Here is an 11,337-nt window from a genome sequence, read left to right as displayed (position 1 = left end):
ATGTAGACAATGGAGGCTGTGTCTAAGCAAGGGCCGACAATCGTTGATGATGTTTATTTTTTTAAAAAGATATCCACGAAAAAACACGCCACTGGTTGTTGTAAAATGAACTACATAAAAATAAATTAAGATATTGTCAATCAATTCACACGGTAACTGGTTCCTTAACCCATATGCTTTCCGTATTAACACACAACAGTTTCTATATCCACCAATTCAAGGAAAAATAATTAAAAACAACAAAAAAAGTAAAGAAAAGACAACAATACTTAACTTTGCGACAAAGAAAGTACAGAGAGGATGCAGATATATTGCTTGTTTAAACTTTTTCAAGTTTGTCAATAAGAGGTTTTTTTCTACAATAAATCGTTTGCAAGAAAACATAACAAGAGTTTCTTTTACTCTGTTGCACTTTGTACATCATCTGTGAGCTTGTGAGAGTGGCTGGTCAGTGTGTGTCGGCCTTCTTTGGGGAAGCCACCCTTTGATCTCTGCTTGTCATTGTTGGGTGACCGCCCTGTGATGTCTGATGGTCATTCTTGAGTAACTATCCTTTGATGTCTACGGGTCAGTTTTGGGTGACCCCTTTTGATGTTTGATGTTCCATGTTGGGTGACCACCCTTTCATGTCTGAAGGTCATTGTAGAGTTACCGCCCTTTGATGTCTGATGGTCATTGTTGGGTGACCGCCCTTTGATGTTTGATGGTCCTTGTTGGGTGACCGTCCTTTGATGTCTGATGGTCAATGCAGCCAGTGTCTGTGATGTGAACAATGGAAACCGTGTCAAAGCAAGGGCGACCATCGGTGTCGGTGTTTTTGAAGACAAATACTCCTCTTTAGGGGGATGCTTGACGAAATTATAAAAGTGAAGTGGTCTGGACATTCTTTCAGTTCAGCATATCGCTCTCGCAGTGACAGGTTGGATACGTCTTGTATTTTCCTCTAGAAAATTTATCGATAACTCGGCAGATATCAGGCATGGCTACTCTCACGTTTCCCGATGTCACCGTCATTCATGATGGAGACTTTCTGGACAATTTCAACTTGAAGTTTGTGCGTGTCCTTGCCAAGAAGAAGAATTCGCTAGTTTTGGAAGCTTCCATGAAGAACGACGACTCCATTCGTAAGGCAATCAAGAAGATCCCTTACCTGGACCATAAGGGACGACATAGAGGTCTCAAGGACAGCACCGAGGAGTTGACCATCATGCACAACGTTCAGCACCCGCACCTCATGAAGATGGACTGGGTGGTCAAGTGTGACAGCTTCCTGGCTATCTGTATGCCTCTGTGTTCTCAGGGATCTTTGGATGGATTGCGTCAGTCGCTCCAACGGGACCAAGTGGAACGAGTTTTCGTGCAAACCGCCTGTGCCCTGAGATATCTCCACGACCAGCGCTGTGTACACGGGGACGTGAAGCCAGACAATATCTTCCTAGACGCCTCCGACAACGCCATCCTAGGAGACTTTGGTTGTTCTCGGATCTTACCTGATAGAAAAAACACCGTCAGTCGCTGGAGAGGAACTCTGGGATACCTTGGACCTGAGTGTTTCCTTGGTTGCAAATTCGACCCTTTTCTGGTAAGTTTTTCTTCTTTTTTTTTTTACATTTCCGCCTTGATTTGTTGTGGTCATTACACAGGTTAGACGTAAGTTTGTAGCACACAGAAAGTTATCTGCTGTTTGTGTTTATTCTGTCAAAGAAATATCATTACTTTTATGTCTACGCTTTCACCCTTTTGTCTAATTCATCGTTATTAGGGTGTCATCACTTTTGTTACACAATCTATCTATATTATTTGTAGCATCATATCGTTATCAATCGCTTCAATTTTTATGATGTTTGATATTAACGTAACGTGATTCCGATGTCTAATGTTCCGGTCATTTGTTTTCTTTTTTTTCCAGATGGACGCATACGCACTGGGAGCCACGCTGTGGTCACTGGTTTTCAGACTCAGACCAGCAGACCTGGATCTACTGGACGTTGTGAGGAATTCTTCTATGCCCGAAATGTACAGGTAAGACATCTGTAATATTATGTTGTTTCCTCGGCTAGAGTCATATTTTACTAAATTGTATTATATATCAGGACGCAATAGAATGGTTACCACCATAGACGTTTTTTTTGTATGCTTAGGTGTGAAGGTATAAATTGTATTGAAACGTTGATTAAGTTCTGTGTGGATACGGGGCATAAATAAACAAAACATTTTTATATCTTTGACAGCATTTTTTTTACAACAGGAGGCTTTTTTTTCTTACTTCTTCCGTGGCACATCTCATCTTAGATGCCATAAATAGAACTTGAGATTTCCTCTTTAATTAACTGTTCTATCTAACTATTACCATCTAGCATCGCTTGGCATCCAGTTATACATCATGTTATGTTTAATCTTTAAAGCATTTTAAACGCATGTTATCATTTCTTTTTACTAATATTTAATTTGTTAAAAGTTTTCTAACTTCAATTTGTATTTTGTTTTCCTCTACAGAAAAGTTCTGAAAGGACTTTTGCGCAGAGATCCTCAGATGCGTCTGTCTGTTCCCGGCCTCTTGGAGTTCTTGTCTACTCGTGAGAAGCTCAGGGCAATTATGGAGGGTTTGTGAGAAACACGGACCTTTGGTAGTCGCAACTTTTTTCCTTTCTACTAACTAATTTGATACTAATTTTTCTTTCTAATAACTAACTTAATACAAAGTTTTCTTTCTTACTAACAGTTATAGCACGACCCAACACAGAGCTCTTTTAAATCTTGCTAACTTCATTTTGATTACAGTTTTGGTACCATTAATAGCAATAACATATTTTTAAAAGATTAACTAGAACACTAACTATTAAAAAAACACACCTAACACTAGGTATATTAATTTAAATAAACTTTAAAAACGAATTAGGAAAAGAACACTAAGTAATCAAAACTAACTGTAACATATTAACTGATCAAGAATAATTATACAACATTAACTGGGCAACGCTAACTATGAAAGCCCAACTAACCAATTCTAAAACACGAACTAACCATCATTACACCTTATCTAACAAACTCAAGTTGTAAATTAAATATCACTACATTTAATTTTTAAAAAGACTAAAAAGTTATTTAGAAAAGAGCTTAAGTTATGATCACTAACCTTGACATAACAATATTAACTAATCAGCAAAAACTATAAAACCATCACTGAATAACGCTAACTATGAAATACCGGCTGACCAATTCTAAAACACTAGCTAACCATCATTACACCTTATTTAACAAACTCAAGTTGTAAAACATTAGCTGTCTCCATCACCCACTGACAAACCTGCGCCCACTACTAACTAATCAGTACCAACAATTAAAGAACTTTTATTAACCGCTGACAAACCAAAATTAGCCTCTAAATTACTACCATTAACCACTTTCAACCATCTAATTAACTAACACTAATCACTAACCAACCAACTCTAACCACTAATTAACTAACACTAATTAACTACCACTAACCCCCCAGACGTGAGCGCTCGGTAGCGCCGTCTTTTTAATCAGGCCTCAGTGTACTGTGTACTCTGTGACGGTCCCAAGCCCGTGAAAACTGAGAGGGAAAAGACGAGTTCCGAGATGAAGAGAACTGTAGCAATGTGGACAAATTAAAAATGTAGAAATGCACCTATGAAAATAAACATTGTTCCCCCTTTCCCCTGTGCAAAATACAACCCTAAATACTGAGAATGCAAGAAGTGCTTCAACTCTTTTCACACACTACTCTCCTTTTTCAATTTCCAATTTTACAAATTTGCCCTCATTTTCTTGATCCTTTCAGCTTATTGTTACTTTTATAACAACAATAAATAATTTAAAGAATAAAGAAGACATGCCTTCTAAATAAAAGTAAAGAGACTACATTGAGCTGTTTAAGCTTTGGGCTGGAGGGTTTACAACAGGTCTTTCGATTTCTTTGTTTGATTCAAAATGTAGCAGCCTTGTTCGTGTGTCATATTGCTGAGCATTTACAGAATGTTCTTAGAGTAAATCTAGTATTTTATGCGACACAGCCAGTACGTATGTGTGTCTGTATGTGTGTTTGTTTTTTGTTTGCTGTATATCCAGAATCAAGACCATTTTGGAAACGTCTGAAATCGCACAAGAGATAAACGGCGTCATTTTCAGTAACTCCACAGTTAAAATGTCTTGTAAAGGGCGTTACTTCCTACATGAACAGAACCCCTGGCTCCTGCAAACTCCTCTCTTTGCCCTCCCCCCCTCCCCTCTCATCCCATCAAACCCCTACATTTCCCCATAGGGCATCTTTCCACCATAACCTCTCCGCCCACACTTCTTCTATAATATTATTCTACATTCCTTTCTCTTTGAATCCTTTTTATTTACTGAGAATTTTTTAAAACCCTTAATCCCCCCTTTCCCCTCCCCCCCCTAGGAAAAAAAATTCATAAAAAAATAAAAAAATTAAATTGAATTAAAAAATAAATAAATGAAAAGCAAAAAAAAATTAAAATAAAATTAAAATCAACAAACACATAAAAGCAAAAAAAACAAACCAAACCAAACTACCCCCCCCCCCCAATCTAGCAATGACCAATCCCAACACTCTCAGTTCAGTCGCCTGTCTCCCCTCGACACCTCTCATTTCCCCACACTGCACCATTCCACCCCCCCCCCCCCCACACACACACATCCGTTCTCTATCCTTCCTTACTCCAACCCCCTCCCATCCTTCACCCCTTTTTGACAATTGAATGAATGTTTTTAAAAATTGAAACAACTTGGTCAGTCTCCCCATTAACCCGAGAGCGATAAGAAAACAAGGATCATCAAAGAAAGATGAACACAGTAAACATTTCTTTGTCGAAGGCCAGAGAACCCAAACAATGGCCAATCATAACACTCTCAGTTTAGTCACTCGTCTTGGGATCTTACAATGGGTGAATAAAAGGCGTGGCTTAAGATATGAAGGCCGTTCTCTCCCCCGTTTGTAGCCACTTGTAAGGTACACGAGCTGTTTCGCCCAATACTTTTACAAACGTTAATGACATGTGTTAAATAACAAACAATCTGGATTGTCAAACAAACTTTTTCCTTTTCAATGTGTGTTTGTCTTTACAGAGACATCATCGTTGGTCTCTTTTCGTGATTCTTGTTCTCTTCCAATAATGCTTTGGTTTTGATTTATTTTCTTCTTCTTTTCTGGTTTTGTTGCTGTATCAACATCTAAAAAAGGATTTATTTAATTAAATCATTGTCACATTTTACTACAAGATACTATACTACTTTGGTTCCCGTACTTGTTTCGGCATCTATTCTTAAGATATGACGGCCTTCCTCTTCCACGTTTGTAGCCACTTGTATTCTATTTGACTGTTTTCAAAAGGTGTCGTTAAAGGAAAAGTGACATGAGCTGTTTGTGCCAACGAAGTAGATCTAGTTACTTTTGCAATGTTTATGAATTTGTGATTTGAAAAATGAAATTTTAATAAATGTATTTCTACTCTTTAATTTTTTATTGCCTTTCGAGTGGGTTTGGGGGGTGGGGGGTGGGGGTAGGCTTCTCTAACGAATATGTAATCACGACGCTTTATTTACTACTAAACATAATAATAGTTCCGTTTCCGATCTTCCTTCAGCATCTATTCCGGCGAAGAAACAAGTGAGAAAGGCTGGTCACTGTGTGTCGGTCTTCTTTGGGAGAACAAGCCTTTGATGTCTACTGGTCACTGTTGGGTGGCCGCTCTTTGTTTCCTTCTGGCCATTGCAGCGTAGTCTTTGATGTAGACAATGGAAGCCAGGGAAAAGAAAGGGTCGTGAATCTTTGTTGATGTTTTTGAAGACAAAAAATAAATCCTTAGATAATACGGTGGTAACAATTAATAGAACCACATAATAGTGTCAACCCAATAATACCATGTTAACATATTGTTTTCTAGTTAGGTAAAAGAACCGATTAAGAAAAATACAAAAAATGAAAGCAAGTAAATGACTTTGTGACACAGAAGTTACAGAGGGGTCCCGCTCACATGTTGCTCCAATGAGCTTTTTCAAATTTGTTAAAATAATTTTTTTCTGCAATAAATTGTTTATAGGAAAATAAAACGATAAGAGGTTTCTTTAACTATGTTGCATTTTGTACAACATAATAATATGTGAGCTTGTGAGAGTGGCTGGTCAGGGTGTGTCCGCCTTCTTTGGGGAAGCCGCCCTTTGATCTCTGCTTGTCGTAGTTTGGTAACCACCCTTTGATGTCTGTGGTCATTGTGGTGATGCCTCTAGTGTAGACAATGAAAGCCGTGCCAAAACAAGGGCCGACAATAGATAATAGTCACAAACTTTTATTTTCTGTTTTTATTTACTTAACAAAATATAACATGTTATCTTTATAATATAGTATTAATTACGCTATCCAACTTTCAGCCTTCATTGAAGTTTACTAACGTCATTTTACAAACATCAGTACGTTTGCTTATATTAAGGGTTTGTTTATTTAAAACATTGTCAAGACGCCTCATTTACCACAAAATACTATAACACTTTGGTTCCCGTACTTGCTTCAGCATCCATTCCGGCCAAGAAGCAGGTGAGAAAGGCTGGTCACTGTGTGTCCGTCTTCTTTGGGAAAGCCGCTCTTTGACGTGTGCTAGTCACGGCTGGGTGACCGCCCTTTGGTGTCTGGTAGTTGTGATTGTGTGACTTCCCTTTGATGTCTACTGGTCACAATTGGGTGACCGCTCTTTGCTGTCAGGTGGTCGCAGACAAATGACCGCCCTTTGATTTCTGATGGTCAGTGTTGGATGACCGCCTTTTGATATCTACTGGTCTGTACTGGGTGACTGCCCTTTGATGCCTACTGGTCATAGCGGCGGAGTCTGTGATGTAGACAATGGAGGCCAACAATCGTTGTTAAGGTGTATGACAACAACCCCCCTTACCCCCCCACCATACAAAAAAATATTTTCTTTAAAAAAATAAACCAAAACTGATAAAAAAGGAAAATACACTAGTAACAAATAATTATGGAGGAGCATAGTATTCTCAACCTATTCACCCGTACAGAGCTGTGTAACTCATTATAATTTTGACTACAGTGTTTACATATTACTGTTTCCATGAGTACCAATTAAAAAAACAAAAAAAACAAACAATTTTTTTTTAAAACATGAAAAGAAAGCCAAGACTGAGAGAAATTTACTTTGTTGAAAAAACGGTTGCTTCTTCATACGTTTTCAAATTTGTCAAAATAATTATTCTTTTTTTACGACAAATCGTTTGCAGTAAAACATGAGAAGCGTTTTCTTTAACTCTGTAGCATTTTGTACATCATCTGTGAGCTTGTGGGAGTGGCTGGTCAGTGTGTGTCGACCTTCTTTGGGGAAGCCGCCCTTTGATGTCTGCTGGTCTGTGATGGATGACCGCCCTTTTATGTCTGATGGTCATTGTTGGGTGACCGCCCTTTTATGTCTGATGGTCATTGTTGGGTGACTGCCCTTTGATGTCTGATGGTCATTGTTGGGTGACCGCCCTTTGATGTCTGATGGTCAATGCGGCCGGCGTCTGTGATGTGAACAATGGAAGCCGTGTCAAAGCAAGGGCCGACAATCGGTGTCGGTTTTTTTGAAGACAAATACCCCTCTTTAGGGGGACGCTTGACTCCACTGTAAAAGTGAAGGGGTCTGGAAATTCCTTCAGTTCAGCATATCGCTCTCGCAGTGACAGGTTGGATACGTCTTGTATTTTCCTCTAGAGAATTTCTCGACAAGTCGGCAGATATCTAGCATGGCTACTCTCACGTTTCCCGATGTCACCTTCATTCGCGATGGAGACTTTCTAGAGAAAGTCAACATGAAGTTTGTGCGTGTCCTTGCCAAGAACAAGAATTCGCAAGTTCTGGAAGCTTCTATGAAGAACGACGACTCCATTCGTAAGGCAATCAAGAAGATCCCTTACCTGGACAGTAAAGGACGACATCGAGGTTTCAAGGACAGCACCGAGGAGTTGACCGTCATGCATAACGTTCAGCACCCGCACCTCATGAAAATGGACTGGGTGGTCACGTGTGACAGCTTCCTGGCTATCTGTATGCCTCTATGTTCTCAGGGATCTTTGGATGGATTGCGTCAGTCGCTCCAACGGGACCAAGTGGAACGGGTTTTCGTGCAAACCGCCTGTGCCCTGAGATATCTCCACGACCAGCGCTGTGTACACGGGGACGTTAAACCAGCCAACATCTTCCTAGACGCCTCCGACAACGCGATCCTCGGAGACTTTGGTTGTTCTTTGTTCTTACCTGATGAAAAAAACACCGTGAGTCGCTGGAGAGGAACTCTGGGATACCTTGGACCTGAGTTTTTCCTTGGCGGCAAATTTGACCCTTTTCTGGTAAGTCTTTCTCTTTTTACATTTAATTTTCCATCTTGATTTGTTTGTGCATTTCGAAATGTTGTGTGTAGCACACAGAAAGTGTTTGTATTTTTTGTTCTATCAAAGAAATGTGACTTCTATCCCTATTCTTTCCCCTTTTTGTCGTATTCACTGTTGTTAACGTGACATTGTTTTATTACACACGATATGTGTCTCTTGTAGCATCATATCGTTATCTATTGCCTCAATTGTTATGATGTTTGATATTAATGTAACGTGATTCCGATGTCTAATTTTCCCGTCATTTGTTTTATTTTTTTTCAGATGGACGCATACGCACTGGGAGCCACGTTGTGGTCACTGGTTTTCAAACTCAAACCAGCAGACCTGGATCTACTGGACGTTGTGAGGAATTCTTCTCTGCCCACAATGTACAGGTAAGACAGCTATAATATATTGTTTCCTCTGCTAGTGTCATATTTTAGTGAATTGTATTATATATTAGGACGCAGTAGAATGGCTACCCACATAGACGTTTTCGTTGTATGCTTTTGTGTGAAAGTGTATATTGCATTTAACCGTTGATTCAGTTCTGTGTTGATACGGGGCATAAATAAACTAAAACATATTTGCATCTTTGACAGCATTTTTCATATAACTTGAGTTTTTTTTTTGTTTACTACTTCTTTTATGACACATCTCATCTTAGATGCTATAAATAGAACTGGAGATTTCCTCTTTAATTAACTGTTTTATCTAACTATTAACTTCTTGCATCGCTTGGAATCCAGTTATACATCATGTTATGTTTAAACTTTGAAGCATTTTAAACGCATGTTATCATTTCTTTTTACTAATATTTAATTTGTTAAAAGTTTTCTAACTTCAATTAGTATTTTGTTTTCCTCTACAGAAAAGTTCTGAAAGGACTTTTGCGCAGAGATCCTCAGAAGCGACTGTCTGTTCCCGGCCTCTTGGAGTTCTTGTCTACTCGTGAGAAGCTCAGGGCAATTATGGAGGGTTTGTAAGAAACACGGACCTATGGTAGTCGCAACTTTTTTCCTTTCTACTAACTAATTTGATACTAATTTTTCTTTCTAATAACTAACTTAATACAACGTTTTCTTTCTTACTAACAGTTATAGCACGACCCAACAAAGAGCTCTTTTAAATCTTGCTAACTTCATTTTGATTACAGTTTTGGTACCATTAATAGCAATAACATTATTTTTAAAAGATTAACAGAACACTAACTATTTTAAATTTTTAATTAACACTAGGTATATTAAAATAAACTTTAAAAACGAATTAGGAAAAGAACACTAAGTAATCAAAACTAACTGTAACATATTAACTGATCAAGAATAATTATACAACATTAACTGGATAAAGCTAACTATGAAAGCCCAACTAACCAATTCTAAAACACAGACAAACAATCATTACACCTTATCTAACAAACTCAAGTTGTAAATTAAATATTACAAAATTTAATTTTAAAAAGACTAAAACGTTATTCAGAAAAGAGCGTAAGTTATGAACACTAACCTTGACATAACAATATTAACTAATCAGCAATAACTATAAAACCATAACTGAATAACGCTAACTATGAAATACCGGCTGACCAATTCTAAAACACTAGCTAACCATTATTACACCTTATTTAACAAACTCAAGTTGTAAAACATTAGCTGTCTCCATCAACCACTGACAAACCTGCGCCCACTACTAACTAATCAGTACCAACAATTAAAGAACTTTCATTTACCGCTGACAAACCAAAATTAGCCTCTAAATTACTACCATTAACCACTTTCAACCATCTAATTAACTAACACTAATCACTAACCAACCAACTCTCACCACTAATTAACTAACACTAATTAACTAACACTAACTCCCCCAGATGTGAGCGCTCGGTAGCGCCGTCTTTTTAATCAGGCCTCAGTGTACTGTGTACTCTGTGACGGTCCCAAGCCCGTGAAAACTGAGAGGGAAAAGACGAGTTCTGTGATGAAGAAAACTGTAGCAATGTGGACAAATTAAAAATGTAGAAATGCACCTATGAAAATAAACATTGTTCCCCATTTGCCCTCTGCGAAATATAACCCTAAATACTGAGAATGCAACAAGTGCTTCAACTCTTTTCACACACTACTCTCCTTTTTCAATTTCCAATTTTACAAATTTGCCCTCATTTTCTTGATCCTTTCAGCTTATTGTTACTTTTATAACAACAATAAATAATTTAAAAAATAAAGAAGACATGCCTTCTAAATAAAAGTAAAGAGACTACATTGAGCTGTTTAAGCTTTGGGCTGGAGGGTTTACTACAGGTCTTTCGATTTCTTTGTTTGATTCAAAATGTAGCAGCCTTGTTCGTGGTCATACTGCTGAGCATTTACAGAATGTTCTTAGAGTAAATCTAGTATTTTATGCGACACAGCCAGTACGTATGTGTGTCTGTATATGTGTTTTTTTTGTTTGTTTGCTGTATATCCAGAATCAAGACCATTTTGGAAACATCTGAAATCGCGCAGGAGATAAACGGCTTCATTTTCAGTAAATCCACAGTTAAAATGTCTTGTAAAGGGCGTTACTTCCTACATGAACAGAACCCCTGGCTCCTGCAAACTCCTCTCTTTGCCCTCCCCCCCTCCCCTCTCATCCCATCAACCCCCTACATTCCCCATAGGGCACCTTTCCACCACCCCCCTTCCGCCCACACTTCTTCCATAATATTATTCTACATTCCATTCTCTTTGAATCCTTTTCATTTACTGAGAATTTTTTAAAACCCTTAATCGTGTCTTCTTTTCCACTACAGATCTATCATCTTTATCTTAGCCGCTTCATTTTGTATGCGTAAACTCGCATCGAACAAAAAGAGATTATCTGATCTGTCGGGACTGATATTATATCTGTCTAATTGACTTGGGAAGTGCCCGAAAAACTCATTACTGAAACTGAGAGCGGATCAGA

The 11,337-nt window shown here is 38.3% G+C and overlaps 2 protein-coding genes across 2 annotated transcripts; both read left to right on the top strand.

Moving 5' to 3' along the window:
• The first annotated feature begins 979 nt into the window (after window positions 1–979).
• LOC101854144 (serine/threonine-protein kinase ppk34-like) lies at window positions 980–2,611 on the top strand. Its single transcript, XM_035973729.1, has 3 exons — window positions 980–1,582; window positions 1,910–2,022; window positions 2,497–2,611. Exons 1-3 carry the CDS (start codon window positions 980–982, stop codon window positions 2,609–2,611), a joined length of 831 nt encoding a protein of 276 aa, XP_035829622.1.
• A 5,156-nt stretch (window positions 2,612–7,767) lies between these two features.
• On the top strand, window positions 7,768–9,372 carry LOC101853911 (serine/threonine-protein kinase ppk34-like; the record flags this gene model as incomplete). Its single annotated transcript, XM_005113347.3, has 3 exons — window positions 7,768–8,370; window positions 8,677–8,789; window positions 9,266–9,372. Coding segments are annotated over exons 1-3 (823 nt in total), but the record flags the coding sequence as incomplete, so codon positions are not given.
• Window positions 9,373–11,337: the final 1,965 nt, after the last annotated feature.

The sequence above is a fragment of the Aplysia californica genome, unplaced genomic scaffold, assembly GCF_000002075.1.
Source record: "Aplysia californica isolate F4 #8 unplaced genomic scaffold, AplCal3.0 scaffold02028, whole genome shotgun sequence".
Classification (NCBI taxonomy): domain Eukaryota; kingdom Metazoa; phylum Mollusca; class Gastropoda; order Aplysiida; family Aplysiidae; genus Aplysia; species Aplysia californica.
The sequence above is the reverse complement of the archived record's forward strand: the minus strand, read 5'-3'. Positions and strand labels throughout refer to the sequence as shown.

Coding starts and splice junctions, on each gene's coding strand:
- LOC101854144 (XM_035973729.1), top strand. CDS start 980: ATGGCTACTCTCACGTTTCCCGATGTCACCGTCATTCATGATGGAGAC. Junction 1,583..1,909: donor GCAAATTCGACCCTTTTCTG/GTAAGTTTTTCT, acceptor TTTTTTTTCCAG/ATGGACGCATACGCACTGGG. Junction 2,023..2,496: donor TCTATGCCCGAAATGTACAG/GTAAGACATCTG, acceptor TTTCCTCTACAG/AAAAGTTCTGAAAGGACTTT.